The sequence below is a fragment of the Suillus paluster genome (genome assembly GCF_016628075.1).
Source record: "Suillus paluster strain FC165 chromosome Unknown EDB91scaffold_68, whole genome shotgun sequence".
NCBI classification, from domain to species: domain Eukaryota; kingdom Fungi; phylum Basidiomycota; class Agaricomycetes; order Boletales; family Suillaceae; genus Suillus; species Suillus paluster.
Genome location: NW_024537628.1, coordinates 31,257 through 48,456, shown reverse-complemented (window position 1 = coordinate 48,456; position 17,200 = coordinate 31,257). Strand labels below are relative to the sequence as shown.

General features: G+C 48.8%; 4 protein-coding genes across 4 annotated transcripts; 1 reads left to right on the top strand and 3 right to left on the bottom strand.

The window, feature by feature from the left end:
• Positions 1-2,850: 2,850 nt before the first annotated feature.
• On the top strand, positions 2,851-7,650 carry EDB91DRAFT_1156053 (hydantoinase). The gene is made up of 20 exons (XM_041319611.1): positions 2,851-3,334; positions 3,390-3,561; positions 3,617-3,743; positions 3,805-3,917; positions 3,968-4,290; positions 4,360-4,465; positions 4,526-4,545; positions 4,598-4,681; positions 4,730-5,135; positions 5,189-5,805; positions 5,860-5,899; positions 5,960-6,019; positions 6,073-6,129; positions 6,182-6,199; positions 6,254-6,346; positions 6,399-6,466; positions 6,528-6,749; positions 6,798-6,969; positions 7,023-7,195; positions 7,254-7,650. Exons 1-20 carry the CDS (start codon positions 3,279-3,281, stop codon positions 7,324-7,326), a joined length of 3,000 nt encoding a protein of 999 aa, XP_041173182.1. The 5' UTR covers positions 2,851-3,278; the 3' UTR covers positions 7,327-7,650.
• A 546-nt stretch (positions 7,651-8,196) lies between these two features.
• On the bottom strand, positions 8,197-9,822 carry EDB91DRAFT_1239015 (major facilitator superfamily domain-containing protein; the record flags this gene model as incomplete). The annotated part of the gene is made up of 4 exons (XM_041321797.1): positions 8,197-9,042; positions 9,095-9,354; positions 9,401-9,509; positions 9,571-9,822. 4 exons carry the CDS (start codon positions 9,820-9,822, stop codon positions 8,197-8,199), a joined length of 1,467 nt encoding a protein of 488 aa, XP_041173181.1.
• Positions 9,823-10,199: 377 nt separating this feature from the next.
• Positions 10,200-10,767, bottom strand: EDB91DRAFT_741409 (uncharacterized protein). Its single transcript, XM_041328252.1, has one exon. The coding sequence runs from the start codon at positions 10,679-10,681 to the stop codon at positions 10,373-10,375; it is 309 nt and encodes a 102-aa protein (XP_041173180.1). The 5' UTR covers positions 10,682-10,767; the 3' UTR covers positions 10,200-10,372.
• A 2,974-nt stretch (positions 10,768-13,741) lies between these two features.
• EDB91DRAFT_1239014 (uncharacterized protein) lies at positions 13,742-17,168 on the bottom strand (the record flags this gene model as incomplete). Its single annotated transcript, XM_041321796.1, has 16 exons — positions 13,742-13,798; positions 13,851-13,885; positions 13,936-14,122; positions 14,175-14,278; positions 14,332-14,550; positions 14,600-14,672; positions 14,732-14,841; positions 14,896-15,180; positions 15,240-15,389; positions 15,443-15,674; positions 15,726-15,831; positions 15,885-15,982; positions 16,034-16,428; positions 16,477-16,743; positions 16,907-17,056; positions 17,096-17,168. The coding sequence occupies 16 exons, from the start codon at positions 17,166-17,168 to the stop codon at positions 13,742-13,744; spliced, it is 2,541 nt and encodes an 846-aa protein (XP_041173179.1).
• Between the last annotated feature and the right edge of the window lie 32 nt (positions 17,169-17,200).

The following is a 17,200-nucleotide window of genomic DNA, read 5'->3' as shown; positions in this document are numbered from 1 at the left end:
CATTAATTTTAACTTATTTGATACAATACAGCATTTGTCATAAAAGTGTCCTCATTCCTCGGTGCGCAAGTGTGGTGTGGTTGCACATGTAGTTTGGTTGTTGTACATAGGTCTGTGCATTGTCTGATTGCCTACCTACAACTATGGAACATAGGTCTATGGCTACTATTGCCCAGGTGCTACAAGATCAGCTACCAGATGCTACTGAAACTCCCAAGCACAGCATAGCGTTGGCGTGGTGCTACCAGTCAGAACACTTTTTCCTGATGTAACATAGATGGGATTCATTCATTTGTAGCAGGAAGCAGCATTCTCTCAATGTCTGGGTTGTAGCTTTGTATCAGTGACAGCATGTCTAACTTGTGTGGTGTCTCAAGTGTAGGATCAATGGGTATGTCTGCAGGTCCAGATGACTGATTGCTTCTGTCATATACCTGATCCAACCACTCCGCTTATTGATATCCACTCCACCCGACAATCATACTTCTCCCGCTTTCCTACCACCTCCGCTCTGTTCACCCTCTGCTCGTCCCAGTTGACTCCTGCATTGGCTCCTACGGCTCCGCTTGACTGCCTCATTGGTTGACTTCCACATCATCCATTCTACTGTAAATCTCCTTTCCCCATTTAGGTATATACTTTCCCCATTTGCACATAGTACTTACTTCCCGGATCACCAGTACTTCCTATAACCACTTGAATAACTGATCTGATGCGTACATATTGATATCTGCCCCGACTTATGTTTTTCACCTGTGTTCACTTACAAATTGTATACTAGTTACATAGCCTCATACCAAGGACTAACTAATCACTGCCTCCTACATAGAAGTATATAAAACATATCCTGTACTTAGCTACTCCCCAGTCTTAATATTACTTGTCTTCCCACTGTCTCTACTAGTGGGAATTCTCCATAGGACTTTGCTCCCTCTCTGGACACAAGTATACCTTGTCGTCACCTCCGATTCTCCGCTCCGACTTAGAGCCGCACTCTAAGTATTCACTCTTACTTCTCTGACTCGACTAATCAATCCCCTTGTTCCCCTCCATCCCAATAAACTTCCTCCACCTCCTCCGCTCCACTCCTAGTTGGCTTACCACTAGCAGCACTTACTTCCTGACCCACCAAAGTGGACCTAAGTGGTCCACTCATCCTATCGTTGGACATTGTCAGACCTGCTCCAAATTCGGGGCACGTACTCGGCTAAGGGTGCAGTGCAAGAGCTGAAGCCAAGCCCCGACCCCTCCACTTCTCCATCCGAGCATGGTCTCTAACAGCTTCCTTCTGACAACGTTGGCTCCATGTTCATTACATCAGGATGCATATATGCATCATAATGTTGGTCCTGTGGCAACATAGCATCAAATGACTGCAGTGGATGAGGAGGGATGGACTCCAGAGGAACTAGGTGAGCTACCAGCACTGTCTTATGACCAACCAGAGATGCTAATATGGATTCAAGTGCTGCAAATGGGTTTTTGAACCCACCTGTGGTTCATGGCTGCATTGGAGCCTTCCTACTGCATTTGAGCCTTCCTACTGCATTTGGAGGCTGTTGACACATCCCCAGCTCCATCATCCAGCTTCTGCTTGTGCACAGCCTTGTCCCCAGCCCTATGACTCTCTTCCGGACTCATGTCCTGGCCCAGCACACTGTGTGAAGCAACCCAAGGCTTCTGAGGAGGCACATCAGTAAAATACCACATTACTTAATCAACTGGGCTAACTTGGCTGAAAACTGTTTGCTCTCTCCTGCAACATTCACTTGGCATATCTTGATTTTTTCAGTGCAAACTACAATAAAATATGTATGTTAATATGATCAAACAATTTTTTTCTGAACATGTTGAAGTTGAAATTTTGGCAAAGTGTGTCAACTTCTGCAAAGTCACTTAAGTGTGAGTTAAGTCTGTTTAAGGCAGCTTAAGTAATGTGGTATTTTACTGATGCATGGAATTGGAGATGGTTGTGTTGATGTCCAAGGGTCAAACCACACATCAAAATAGCTTCAATGGGCTCGTCTGGATGCTCGGGGGCTGGCTCAGCAGTACAGGCTTGCCACGGAAGGCTCTGATCGTTGCAGAAGGAGCAAGGAGGTGCATCACAGGGGAATATGCTGTATTAGGCTACACACGGAAAACTTTTTGACAGGTGAATAATTAGGGAGAATGACAATTTTTTTGCCATTGAAAAGCGTCAAATAAGGGCTCATCCTGATGATTTTTGGCTCGTTGGGATATTGGCGATTATTTGCCTGAATATCGTCAGATATTTGCTCTTTCCGACGATAATCCACCGTTGGTAAATTTGCGTCAAAGTCTGGTGGTACTAGGGCTGCTCAATTCTAAAAGTTCGAGTTCACTTGGATTCAAGCACCACTAAGTGTCACCAAACCTTGTCCTAAACGGGACTTGTACCTAAACCTTACGGCGCGCAGTGCCAACACTTGGTATATACAAGCAGTCTTAAAGCACATCCCAAACCTCACTAAACCTCGTCATTTACATTTCTAACTCTCGTCTGGTCTAACCCTAACATTCCTGAACCTTTTCCTAACCATTTTCATAGAGTACATCATATGTAGTATGTTCGTGAATATAATATAATCATTTCTCACGCAAAAATGGGCACTTGATTGTACATTGCTGGCTGAGATAAGGGTCAGCTCTGCTGAGGGTTAGGAATGACGAGGTTTAGGAGTCTTGCTGAGGTTTAGGATATACTTTCAAACTGCTTGCAGATAATTTACTACACCAAGTGTTGGCACTACGGTGCTCGGATCCCAAGTGAACGCGAACTTTTAGAATTGAGCAGCCCTACTAGTACTTTTATGTATTGGTGAGTCCATTATTTTTATGTCTATTTGCTTGCGTTCAGATGACCACTACTAGTAAGGCTCACGTGCTTACGTGGTCAATTCACATTGATGCGCGCGGTCAGATGTGATCGCAATGATCACTCGAGTCCGGTACTCAGCTGACGGATCGTTTAGAAGTCGCTGAATATCTTTATGTAGGTAGTGTCGATGACCCAGCTGTGCTGGTCACGAATCACAATCTACGCCCAATAGCGCAAGCTATCGTTCAAGTAACATGACTACTTATAACTCCTAAGTAGCGCTGAATACGAATCGAAGCTCAATTTCGCTTATCCTGCTAATTTGGTCGTGCCAAACCACCACGGATAAGGGTTCGGTCCCCATCTTGACCATCCTTATCGCAGTCGCCTAGCTTTTATCTCGTCTCGAACGATACCAGCAGTCCTAGAACCATAAATGAGTTCAGTGCAATCCATTCTGCGGTTAGGTGTTGACGTAGGAGGAACAAATACGTGCGTACCTGATTTGGACACACCTGACTCCGCGGACTCAAGAAACGTTTACCAGCGATGCAGTCCTCCTCGATCTGTCAGAGGGTTCGCGTCGAGGGCAGGTCCTCGCATCCGCAAAACACCTCACTACGGCGGACGTCACTCTGGGAATCCAAAACGCCATCGATTCCGTGCTGACACACGCCCAGAGCAAGTCAAATATCCAAGCGCTCTGCATTGGCACGACAGTGAGATTCCCTTGGCACATGCATCGCTTGTATTTCTGATTTGCCCGCATCCTAGCACTTTGTGAATGCGTTGGTGGAAAGAGATCCTCGGCGTTTGGACAGAGTTGCGGTCATTCGCCTGTGCGGCCCTTTCACGCATGGAACCCCACCATTTGTAGGCTTTCCGTACGAACTGCGAGACCGTGAGTTGCTGCTGTGGAACATGCGATGATGTCCTGCTGTACTGACGTGCGCTTCCCGCAGTACTCGAAGGTCCCCACTTCCTGCTCTCGGGGGGCTTGCAGATTGATGGAAGTGAGATTGCTTCTGTTGTCCTTACACAAGTCGAATCCGCTTGCGATGAAATCAAGCGCCAGGTACAGAAAACGATGATGGCCACGTTGGGTGCAACTAAGATCATCTGCAGGGCATACACGCAGTTGTCGTGTCCTCGGTGTTCGCCCCCATCGACTTCGAGATCCAACAGGAGGAAACAGTCGCAGCGATCGTGCGGAAGCGCGTCCCGGGAATGGACGTCGTATGCTCCAAGGACGTTGCCGCTATCGGGCTGCTGGAGCGCGAAAATGCGTCTATCCTGAATGCCGCATTGCTGCGATACGCGAAGAAGACGGTGATAGGGTTCGAGAAGGCTGCCCAGACACTCGAGCTACAGTGCCCCGTTTTCATCACGAGCAATGATGGCACCTTGCTCAGCTGCGCGCAGGCAGCACGTCTTCCTATTCGAACATTGTGCGTGTTCCTCTCTAGGAGGTCTTGGTGACAAGGGTTGTCAAAAGCGCTTAATGATTTTCCTCGAAGCTCGTCCGGCCCAACGAATTCCATGCGCGGCGCCGCATTTTTGGCCTCACTGGAGTCGGGCATCTCAAAGCAATCTGCACTGGTAGTTGACATCGGCGGCACAACGGTATGTCGCTGAGACACCCTTCAAATTCGTGGCAACAAGCTCACTGTTGTCTTTTTTCAGACAGATATTGGAATGTTGTTGTTCGTGAAGACAGTTTAGAAGTTTGTCAACCAGGCTGACGCTGCCCATTAGACCTAGCGGATTCCCTCGCCAAGCCGCAGCTCATCACGAGTTCTGTGGAGTTTTGCTGAACTTCTCCATGCCACATGTCACCAGGTACGGTATTCCGGGGAATTGATACCGAATTGATTGACTCTGTTCTAGCATTGGCCTCGGCGGGGGTTCCATCATCCGGGAGGACCCGGTCACAAAGAAGGTCACTGTTGGTCCTGATTCTGTTGGCCTTCGGATCACCTCCGAATCTCTAGCGTTTGGTGGCTCTACACTGACCGCTACGGACGTGGTTGTTGCAGCAGGTCGCGCTTCAAACATTGGAGACGAAAGTCTCGTTTCCAAGATCGACCAGTCGGTCATCGAAGGTGCTCAAAGTGCTATTAAGAAGATGCTTCAGGACTACCTTGATGTCATGAAAACGTCTTCCCAGGATGTCCCAGTCTATCTGGTCGGCGGAGGGTCTATCCTTGCTCCGGATATTCTCGCAGGCATCAGCCGGGTTCACAGATTCCCTCACTTCGAGGTCGCAAACGCCGTTGGTGCTGCCATTGCCCAGGTAATGCGGAAATGAACTTCTTCTGCTCACTGATACTCAATCTCGATCTGCAGATATCAGGCATCATTGATTCCTTCGAAGACACATCCACGACACCTATCATACAGGTTCGCGCTGATGTGGAAGCCAGGGCTATCGCTCGAGCAATTGCTTCCGGTGCGGATCCACACCGCGTCGCCATAGTAGAGAGCGAGGTCATTCCGATCGCCTATACCAGCGGACGTTGCCGTTTCTATGTCAAGGCCGCCGGAGATTGGAGTGGTGTCGCTAGTCCAAGTCGGACGGAGGTCGATGATCCGCTGCGTCTTGAAGCTTCTACCGGAGAGACCGCCTCCCGGCCACAAATGGTAGCATCCGCCGCCGCCTCTGCCGTTGTGGCGCCGGTCATGCGTAGTGCGAGTGACATTCTGGAGTACAAGCCAAGGATCGAAGGGAGAGAATGGCTCTTGTCCGAGATTGATCTGGAGTGGATTGCAGACGGCTGCTATGTACTGGGATGCGGCGGCGGCGGGTCCCCACTGCATACTTTCCTGGAACTCAGAGAGCTCGTAAGGTCAGGTGAAACAGTACGAGTGATTGACTTTTCGTCAGTTCCGTCCAATGCAGTGGTTGGATGGGGTGGAGGCATGGGTAGTCCAGAAGTGTCCTCTGAAAGGCTACTTGGGAATGAGTCAGTTTTCCGCTGCATGGATGAAAGGCGGTGCCTAATTGACATGATCCTTAGATATCAAGAGGCTAGCGCGGAGTTGTGGTCCTTGATAGAGGTAATACAATATTGGCTGGTCCGACTGACCATAGTGCTCTAACAATATCTGAGCTTCTAGATTTCGAAACCAGAAGCGCTTTGCGCAATAGAGATCGGTGGCGCAAATGGTATGATCAACGTATGTTGATTTCATTGTCCGTCAAGCGAAGGCGATTATTAACATGGCTGTAGATGATTCTGGGGTCGACAAAATACTCCAATATACCCTGTCTAGATGGGGACTTCATGGTATGTAATATCAGGCACGTGGTCCGCTGTCTAAATCATCACCTGCATGCAGGGTCGTGCATACCCCACTGTGAGCAGCATGATTCCGATCTTGAATGCATGCTCCAATTTACCATGATCGAAGTGGCACCAAACAACGATCAATGTCTACGATGTCAGCGACAAAGGAGCGGAGATGCTCCCGACCGTCATATCGAGTGGAGATGGGAACATTGTAGTGTGTTTCCCTCGCACGTTTTAATACATCGAGGTCGATGAACTGTCTGCAGATTATGACAAAGGCCAAACGTGACATCGATGTTGATGCCTCGTTACGAGCGGCATGTGTTGAAATGGGGTGAGTGGTAACACGTGTCATGAGTATGCTTGATGATCGTGGACGGTGTCGCGTGCATTAGGACCCACGTAGGAATGGCCAGTCGCCCTCTGAAGGCTGATTATGTGGATATCGCCATGATCAAGAATACGGTGTCGTTGAGCTGGCGCATTGGACGGGCCATAGCACTTGCTCGAAAACAGTCGAGTTTGTCCAGTATTGGGTCAATCCTTGTGGACGCTGTAGGCGGCTCCAACTCTGCAAAAGTGTTGTTCATGGGCAAAATTTCCGATGTGAGAAGGCGGTCAGTTTTTTTTCGATCTCTTCTCACAGCTGTGTTGATTTGCTTCAGTGTCTACAAGGGTCATACGATTGGAGAAGTCGTTATTACCGCGCTGGCTGTGGATGACGATGTAGATGATGATCCTGATCATCCCATGGAGCGCTTCACCGGCGAACTCACCATTCCATTCAAGAACGAGAACCTGTATGCAGAACATACTGCGGATGACGCAAGGACCACTGTGAGAGCATGCTCCTTTGTTTTGAAGACGTTGTTAAATGTATCATTGTGAAGATGGTCGCGACTGTTCCCGATCTAATCGCCGTACTCGATGCTCAAAATGGGTCTGCTCTCGGTACGCCTGACTACAAATACGGGTTGCGGGTTCTCGTGGTCGGAATCACCGCGGCTCCCCAGTGGACCAGTACTGAACGTGGTATTGCGCTGGGAGGGCCGAGTGCTTTTGGGTATGTATCACGGTCGTTCTCATGGAGTCATTCGTCATAATTGAAACCATGTGCATAGATTCACACATATTCCGTACAAGCCGCTGGGCAAGTACACACAGCCTCGGTCTGTGATCGAAGAGTATGCCTAGTTGACTTCTTGCAGGATCAAGCACTCGGATCTGGGGTAAAGCCCCTTAGTCCATTCTGCTCCCCTTTAACGGGGCGGATGACACTTGTGCTCCCGACCCAATGTATCGAGATGTTGATAGGCAGAATGGTACTATTTATTTGTTGAATGCATGCACAGAAGAACATTCTTCTACTCATGTAGAGGTAACAAACTTATCTTGCCTCGAAAATATATCCCAGAAGTCTCAAGAGGTCAGCGTGCTGTTCTTCGAGAACGCTGCGCATTGCACGCGTGTTGCATCCAGCGAATCGAAAATTTCCTTTTACATGCCGTAACTAGTAAGTACAATAACAGCTAAGTACAGTAGGTACTGGGTATCCGAGGCGCCAGTTCTATAATTTGTTTTCGATGCGATCGCCCAATTGGCCGGCACTGCGCGCAGTGTTCTCGTTCACGCTTCCAGCGGAATGCAGATCCGATCTCCCCCCGGTTCTAGCTCGGAACCAGCCCATTGCCTTGAAGTTTTACAGCTTTGCAGCGGCGCCCGTCCTGATCCATGTATATATCAAGCAAAACGAAAAACGTTTGTAGGGGGCACCAAGCTTAATTTGGTGCTCCGTCCTTCCGGGTCCAAATACTACTTAGAACATTAAATATAAATCGTACAGCGCATATAAAATTATTCTACTCATCATATCATTATGTGTCCGTGACGTAGATCAACACTACTCGTCAGGCTGATGGTATTATATCAGCCATGGGATATGTTCTTGTGAGGAGCAAAAAAAAAGACAGAAAATACAAGATGCGAAGATGCGATGAGAAACCGTGTTTGCGTCAAAAATATGCGTCAATAAGTATGCTGAATGTAAGTATCCACACGCAATGGTCAAGCTCCCTCGTTCTTCCGTTTTGCTGCTATCCGTTTCCGTTTCCACGCTGGGGTGAAATCCACGTTACAGAGAAAGACCACTGCTATGGCATATACAACACCGAAACAGATGGCCGGTATCGTGCCGAAGTGATAGGCCTGGATGAGAGCATCAAAGATCTGGTCCTCGTACTCAGGGTATTGAGCATGATTGTCTGCGAGCGCCAGCCCCTGATTTACTAACGAATCTGGGAGATGACCACGTAGTGATTCCGTGAAGCTGGTCTCGTATATTGCCGTGAGGAGTGCAGTGGCGAATGTGCCCCCCAACGTTCGTAGGAAAGATAGGAACCCGCTGATTCCCGCAATTTGATGGGGTTTGACTGACATGGGTCCAACAACGAGGGAAGGCTGGTAGAGTAGACCCGATGCACTGCCCGTGATGATAGAAAAGCCAATAGCTGTCGCTGCTGGCGTGCGCCGTCCCACAATCAACATTAAAGCACTGCCCAGTGCGTATAAAACGCCACCCACTACGCCAATAAGGCGCACCTGCCCCGTGTGTGCGAGGATGTTAGCCCCTGCAACCGAGGAGATGCCAAGCGTAAGGATGAGGCCAAGCATCTGCAGCCCGGAATGAACGAGGTCGGAACTTTTGATATCGATGAAGTAACGGGGAAGGAAGAAGACGGAACCGAAGTAGCCAGCTCCAGTGAGAAAATTGATCAAACAAGTAATGGGGATATTCGGGATGCTGAAAAGGCGGATATCAACAACAGGGTGCTCGGCTACCTTGAGCTCGTATAACACAAAGACGGGTATTAGGAGACCTCCGATGACGAAAAGAACAATGATAGGTGCCGACTAAACATGCAGTGTTTGTCAGTACGAAATACTTGTGAAGCCATGCACGTACGTTCCAAGGGAACATCTTGTTTCCCATCTCTATGGCAATACATATCATGCTCGAGACTGCAACTGCAAGTATAGAACCAATGTAATCCACTTCTCCCAGCTGCGCCAGTAACCCGATGCGTTGCTTCCGATGAGGAACAGGGTATCGGAGGCTTGCTGTCCCAATGGCCAGCGTGACCCCAATGAGCATGAGCGTGATCCAGAATATCCATCTCCATTGTGTGTCAATGGAGAGGACTGCGCCAAGCACAGGCCCGATCGCTAGACCAATTGCAGGAGGCGCAGTTGAAAAATCCCAACCACAGACCTCGTGAGTCCGCCGTCGTCAAATCCAAAACAATGATCATGCCGACGGATTGTCTTCCAGCGGCACCTATGCCCTGAAGAAGGCGAGCACCAATCAATGAATTCATGCTCTTAAATGCGTGGGTATGTCAGAAAACTACGTGCACGGATAGACACGAAAGAGGAACGTACCGTTGCTAGCCCACACCACAGAGTTCCAGCACCAAAAATAAGCATTGTGCCGTTGAACATCTGGGCACGCCCAAAGATGTCAGAGAACTTGCCCAGAAGGATTTGGGTGACAGTGAAGCCCAACAAGTACGATGTTGCGAGCCAGTTCTGGTTGGCGAGGTCGTTGAAATCAGCTGCGATGACATGCATAGCAGTGGTGGCAGTAGTCTCGTTGAAGTAGGCAGTAAAGTTGCCGATCCATATACTTGTCATGATCAGAAAAAAGTGGGTACGCGTGACGACAACAGCGGGCTGCTGTTGCTGTGGACATTGAAGTGTCTCCTTCTGACAGGCATCCAGTGACTGTTTGTGAAGAGAACCGGGCGAAGAGACTATTGGCATCTTGTCTTCACCAACGATGATACTATTGTTCATGGTCGCGCATCGCGATAGAGTAAGAGCGGGCGATGAGCTCATGTGGGCTGAGAACTAGTGATGAAATGTGAAAATCTTAATGTATTAGTAGGGCGAACATTAAGGTGCCTCGAGCCGTCAGCATGCGAGAATTGGAAGCGCACCCTTGAAAGTCAGGAAGTCTGGGAACGCCAGAAGGGTCTGACTGAAGCTGACTGAACGAAGGTATACTTTGAGGAAATACGGCGCTACGTGAACCCATCGGCGACTTGATACATACACACACGAGTACCATCCCTTGCACACGGATCCGCGGGGACGAGGGACAGATCCCGAAACACTATGTGCGGAAACAGACGGAAACTCGGCGAGAGTTGCTTCAGGCACTTATTTCCGAAGATGTAGACAGTTAAGGCCTCTGAACCAAATTCAATAGTAAAAAAGGAGGCCACAGAAGTTTCTGTTGCAAGCAAGGAAACTCAGAAGAACGGAGAGTCCGCAGAAGTCCCGTTGCAACCAAAATTGATTTTAGCCTAGTTCTTGACCCATTTAGTATTAACTGTCCGCGGAAATCATATGGACTCGATCTGCGGAAGGGTGAGAGATCTAATATTATAGATAGCATCAGTGGGACATACCGCACATGCTCGGCGTCCAACACTCTAAACAGACTTGATGCTCGGAGACATAACCCAACGATTTGCCATGCGCCGGTCATTGCAACAGACCAGTGACATGTACTAGTACAACGATCGCTTGTCGTTCCTCAGATTCACTCAGAAGAAAGAAGGATTGAAGAAGCTTACTACTTACCTGGAAACTCCTCTGTTTACTCAATGTTTACTACACCGAAACCGAATATCGCAGTTTGAACGGCCGGGCAAATACTGTTATGGTTCATAGACCAGCATAGAAAGGTTGTACCGCGAGCCTCGAGGAAGGCAGGTGTATGAAAAACGAGGTGAGCGGAGTGATATAAAAGTCTAGCTATTGTCAATCGATTGTGCCTTTCTATATCATCATGCTGTAAACCGTTGTCGCGGACTCGGTGTTCAGGACGCCACCGCCCTTCTATTCTTCTTGGGGGTCTTGACACAACACAAATTTCGACTACCCTTCTTTTCTTTTGCAGCCATGTAAAAGAGCTAAGCAACATAAGTAGCCGCCCCACCAAGCACTCGGAGGAGTCCCTTCTTGAAGTTCTCACTGGCCACTTCACAAAAACCGATTACTACTCACTGACACACAATCAGAGACAATCAGTCATAAATCTTTCTGATTCCAGTCCGTTTCTGATTGGTTATGTGTCAATAATGGTCACCTAGACTCCACTCCACGATGAAGGTGACCATGGCCGCCGGAGAACGTGACGGAGCTTCACTTAATGTGCGTACCGGGTGTTCCCCGTGTTCCCACTTTGAGGTCTATTACTAGTATATGTTCAAATCGGTTGATCTCGTTGACTCATCAGGGATAGATTTCACTTGCTGCATTCATGCTGAAACGAGGAGTTCACTCTAGTACTATTATATGCACTTTGCGCCGAGCGCGGCACGAATGCTTTGATAGTTATACGCTGAATTGTATCGCATAACGTGGCTTTTTTACGATCGATCAGTGGCAGCCCTTCACCTGTAAGCTCATGTAAGCCAGAGCTTTGACAGCATTTGAGGATCCCCCTGTAGGTTCCTGCACGTAGAGTTTCTTGCACGCATGGTTCGTGATGCCGCGGTCAAACTGAGGGTGCTCAACACGTATTCTAAAACCTCCACGGGTGTTTTACCAGGTTTTACCTGACACGAGGATGAAGATCATTAAATCCGTTGATGTGAACAAGACTCCAAGGAAACAAGACTCCCAAATGGCGGAGTACCAGCCGCGAGGCTCTGCCACTACGAAGCCTTTGCCTTAAGGCTTAAGCTCCAACCCGTCACCTGCGGTCACGTGTCCTGCCGTGTTACGAGCACTGACTCGTGCCGCCGCCAGAAACGGCATATTGCGTTGGACTAGTTTCGGGAGTTATGTAGTCAATGAGCGGCTAAGTCGCAGATCAAGTCGTGCGTGTCTCGTGATCGATTCAAGTCGGGCATCCCTATTGTTGAGGCGATTCAATCCAGATGCTAGTAAAAGAGCATCACTGTCGTGCTTACCGACCTCCGTGCTATAGGGTCAACCGGTTCGCGAAGCCAATCGGGGCGGTCCTCCAAAGTCGGACCTGCTAAATAAACTTTTCCCTCTGCGCTAACACGCCTCTATACTTAGTTCCAGGGGCTGAACAGTGTTAGGAACCAGAGAGGCTGATGCCATTGGCCCCTCGACTGGGTCCCCGCGGATTCGTTCTTTTTGTCACTGGTCGACAGCCGGCTCAACCCATGTGTATGTTTTTATCGTTTTCATTTGACAGCGACCAAGTTTTCAGTCCCATGATCTTGTCATGAACAATATCGTGTCTTCCAATCATTAGCCACGTTCGCCTCGCGTGTACGAGGGGACGAAAAGGGCCGGATATATCGTTATTTCTGTGCGATGATCTTGACGAGATAGAACCGCAGGTCAGGGTACGTCACGTTGGATATGAAACTATCTGATTGATATTTGTTACAAGTTAATACCAAAGTGTACCAAATGCCCATCAAGCACAAGTTTCCATATCATCATGATGCGGCTCCTGATAGATCATTGACCAGATTATGAGGCCAATCGTGCTTGTTATCTGTGCACAACGCTGATTGTGTATATGTAGTAGTACATCTTGACCGGTCGACCCACGATATGAACGCATCTTTTCAAGTTTTGGCACTATGTATCGCTGCCAGCCCGCTACTATATTCTCAGAATCACTGAATCTAACAACATCGCTAGTCAGGGAAATGCTAAGCTCCGCCGGGTCTATTAATGTGAAGTCCGATCATATTCAGTGGTTCATTTGATACCCGTCGCATAAAGCCAATACATACAGCCAGTACTGTGCAATAAGAGTGGTAACGATAATGATCGATGAACTGATAATTATCAGATAAATGGGATCTTTATAATCGCAGCGGACTTTGCCGAATCTATGTTGGTTATGATTGATGTTGCCGGACATGAACATTCTGAACGTCGACTGGATCTAGCTTCCAGATACATATCATAAGCAGTACGGAAATACGTTCACATCGCCCTTACAACTCCGAGTTTCGGCGGCTTGGTGCGAATCCCAGCAACCGGCATGATTCTCGCGCGTAAATACTGGTACTTACTTTCTTACGCTTCATGTTTGGGAGTAGGGGACTGGCGTGGGCGCCTTGCGTGCCGTTAGGGATATTATAGAACACGCTTAAAATCAGGAACGATGGGTCTAACCCTGCATGATCGTGTCAGCCTCACGTGGATTTTTATTGGGTCGGCAATTGACATCTCAATCAGCCTGGCAACTTTATCGCAGTTTATGGGCGGCCAGTGCAGCGCAACCGCGACGGGAATACCTCTTTCAACACATTCTGGCACTGCTTCAGCGGCACTATCAGAGTACGGCATCGTAAGATTGGACTCCTTACTTGCTCACACGCAAAAGCAGCCGGACTGACCAACGAATCATGCCCTGCATAGCAGCACCAGTGGGAATCGGGGGAGCTCACGCCATATGCTGAATCGTTATTTCAGGGAACCATTAAAGCTCAGGGTGTTGATATCGGGAATCGAAACCGAAACATAGAAATAGCAGTTAATTTAACGATATGAAAAGTCAGGGCAATGGGGTATGCTGTCAAGAGTGAACCAGTTATACGGCATGGTGTTACCACGGGGATCCTCGTAAGCTCGAGCCTCCAGATAATGACTCGCCGTTTGTAAGCTATGGAAATAAAGTGAGTCGAGAGGGGGATGAAAAAGACAATGTACAATACCACAGCGTTAATCTGCTTATGAATCAAGCATAAATCTAAGTTGTCAATTAGTAAGGAAGGCCCGCGGCTCATAAATGAAACCTACAGTCTAAATATGCCATGGCAGCGTTGTTCTGGTCTTCGACAAGCATGTCGCTGAATTCGATTTCCGTACCGTCCATATTTTGGCGGACGAGGAGCATCTTCGGAGTGCGACCTCGTTGAGCGTAGCGGTGCGTCAGTATATTTCTGACCTGAGCCGACAATCGAGTATCAAGAACAGGGAGCTGGATCTGTGATGACAGAGATCAGAGGCTGGATATCCCAGCCAGCCCAGGCACTCACAGTATCCGGATCCAGAGCCAGGAGGTCGTCCACGTCAAATAGGTCGAGAAGCAATTGTGGGGACACACTGGAACCGACCCAAAATATCATGAGATCTTCGTTATCTGATGGAAAGACGTAGGTAAAGAGGTTGTATCGAGAGAAGAGCAGCTCCTACCTATTAGATAAAGACCGTGTGCTTCCATATAGGTATGGCTGTCCCGCATTAGTGACGGAAACGACATCTGACCTGTTGTGGGGTCTGGAAGCGCTACGTTGTCAGCCAGGTCGTGCAGCGCCAGAAGGCGGGGATAGAGATGCTGCATTGTGGTGCGCACACCCATAGATAGGATCTTCTGAGCGTGATAGTTGCGCACGTCCGCGGACACATTACGACCTGCGAAAGCGTGTCGGTTGACGAAGCGAGGAACGGCTAAATAACGCACCTTTGAGGGGTTTGCACTTCGCGATCGCTAGAGTGTATACAGGTAGAGCTCGAAATGCTTCAGGTATAATTAGCTGCGAATCTTGTTAATGAAAAGAACGGAGATCATGTCGAGCAAACTCGCTTGAGAGACAGCGGTAGCAGCCGCACAATTTCGCCTATAGCCGAGCAATATCGACGAACATCTATCGGTCAACTCTTCTCGAATGTGAACCATTCGCCGTGAAGTCAGTTTTGTCATAGCTAGAAGGGACGCGTGAGGAAAATGAAGGTGGCAGGGAGAAGGTTAAGTCGGACATTCCCTTGCCAAATGACACACTACGGCATCCATATCAGCATACCTAAAAATATTGGCGGCCAAGTCTGCCACTTGCAAGGCAAGGTTACATGTTCGGACACGGCGTTGACCATCTGGTGTTGTATGCAGCACAGCACACTGCAAGAAAGCATATTCCCGAGCATCCAACTTCCGCGAGTGCTCAATATGTACGGATATGGCTTTGTCGGCGTCAAGGACTCCAATGTCCAAGTCAGACAGAGAACGTTCATGGAAATTGCCATAGTACTTCGATATTCGAAGGCCTGCGCATCATACTCCTTAGTTACGTCTTCAAAGGAAATAACCATTGCGGAACGCTTACCGTTGGAACACCGTACGCGCAATAAACAATTATACACTGTCGTCCTAGTTAGTAAACGCCGTAGTTGAGAAGCCAGAACGTGTTGGTCTCGTGCAGGGTTGAACCTAGGATGGAAAAACAGTTCGCCGCCAGTGGCAGAAGATACGATACCTGTGCAGCTGCTTAGCGATGGGGGCACTGGCAGCAAAAAAAGCAAGACGTGCCAATAGATCCAACATCGATGGGTTTGCTCATCCCAAGGAACATGCTCACTCCAATACCCTCCTCTGAGCACTCCTCAGCAATGTCTCTCCATGTCTGGTGACGCGGGAGAAACATAGTTCGCTCTTTCTCCGTACCATATAATGATGCCTGATCACCTGGTGGTTCCAGAGCACCGGGTCCAGTTGCAGGTAAGACACTCTGGAAAGCAATGATATGACCCCCTCGACCTGCCTGCACGAACAGACATTAACTTGAACCACCTGATCAATAGCTGGGACGTACGAGCGAAGCTAGACCAGCAAGTAGCGCACCCCCCAGCGCTGCATTACCAATGACGGTATCTAGGTAACGTTCCGGTAATGCCTCAAGTAGACCTTCGATGGCGGTCCTTAGAGAGGGAGTGAGAGTGAGTTGAGAATAATGGCAGTAAACGTTACTGACCTGGATTTCCAGGGATCTACGAACAAGCCCTCACGCAAAGGAATAAAGACTTCCTCTAAATCGGAGACCACAATCATGCTCGCCAGCGATGACGCTGGCTAGAAATCGTCTACATCAACTTGATGCAATGATGGGAGTTGCGCGCTTACAGACAGATTGTAAAAGTGCAAAGATGTATCATATGTCAGAATCGCAAGCTGGCAGTCCCGGGGAAAGGCCGGCTCCGACTGAGTCCCATCGAGGTAAGTACTGCCGTATATCACATCTCGCAGAACAACGCAGGCGGACTTGAGAAATCCCGTTCGTATGGCGTCCAGGGAGACGTCGAGTGCAAAAAGGTAGTTCAGGGATTTCGGCTCGCGTGCTTGAGAGGAAGGAGGGTCGATTGAGAAATAGGATGAATTCATCCTTGGTAAAGGTGGAGGTGCCCAGTATTCTTTTCCTGAGACGACGAAGTCAACAGTTCCCTTGTTCAATTCAGGGCGGTTTGGAAGATCCATTCGCATGAGATTTGCGTCCAAATTGCAAAAATAATCCGGCGATACTGGAAAGTAAGACTGAGACGATATTCACTATAGAGGTCATGTCACACCTTGAGTTTCGTGACCGCAAAGATTGCATTTCCATCTGCATCCACCAGCAGTCCACGCACACCAAGGATTGATGTACGCTCTACACTCCTCGCACCGAGGAGGACCCGTATCACCGCAGTCCACGACCGGGATCGACTCTTCGCGAGGATCAAGATCTGCGAAGGGTTGAAAAATTGCCGCAAGGGGGATATCGCACTCTTTCGCCAGGTGAGAGGAGCTTGGAACGTTCCATGTTGATACTCTAACGTATTTTGGGCTCGAGTTTCCTGTAAACAGAAGATTCGGTCAATAATTTTGTAGCAAGACTTGAAGCCGAGGTGATAAGCTTCCTGTGAGCCAAGTATGAATACGTGGAAAGGTTTTTTCCACATTGCACCACTCACAGCACCTGGCCTGCGTGCCACATTCCTGGCAGGAAATAAGGCTCACCTTGGTCAAACGCTGTGAAGTCGGTTGTTGATAACGGCGGGTTGTTCCCGGGTAATGTCATGAATGCTTGTCCTTCCCATTGCTCCTTGTCTGATTCTATCATGTCAATCGGAGATGGCATCTGACTTGGGTCGATCCGAGCGCGTAACCCTGTGGAAGTACGTGTCAACTAGGGATCGCAAAGTAAACAGGCTGATGGCGTTCCTTTGTAGGGTTCCCCAGCACTGTGAGGGGGCTGTGGAATGTGTCGGTTTGCATGCATATAGAGTACCGGAATTCCTACAAAGTCGTTGC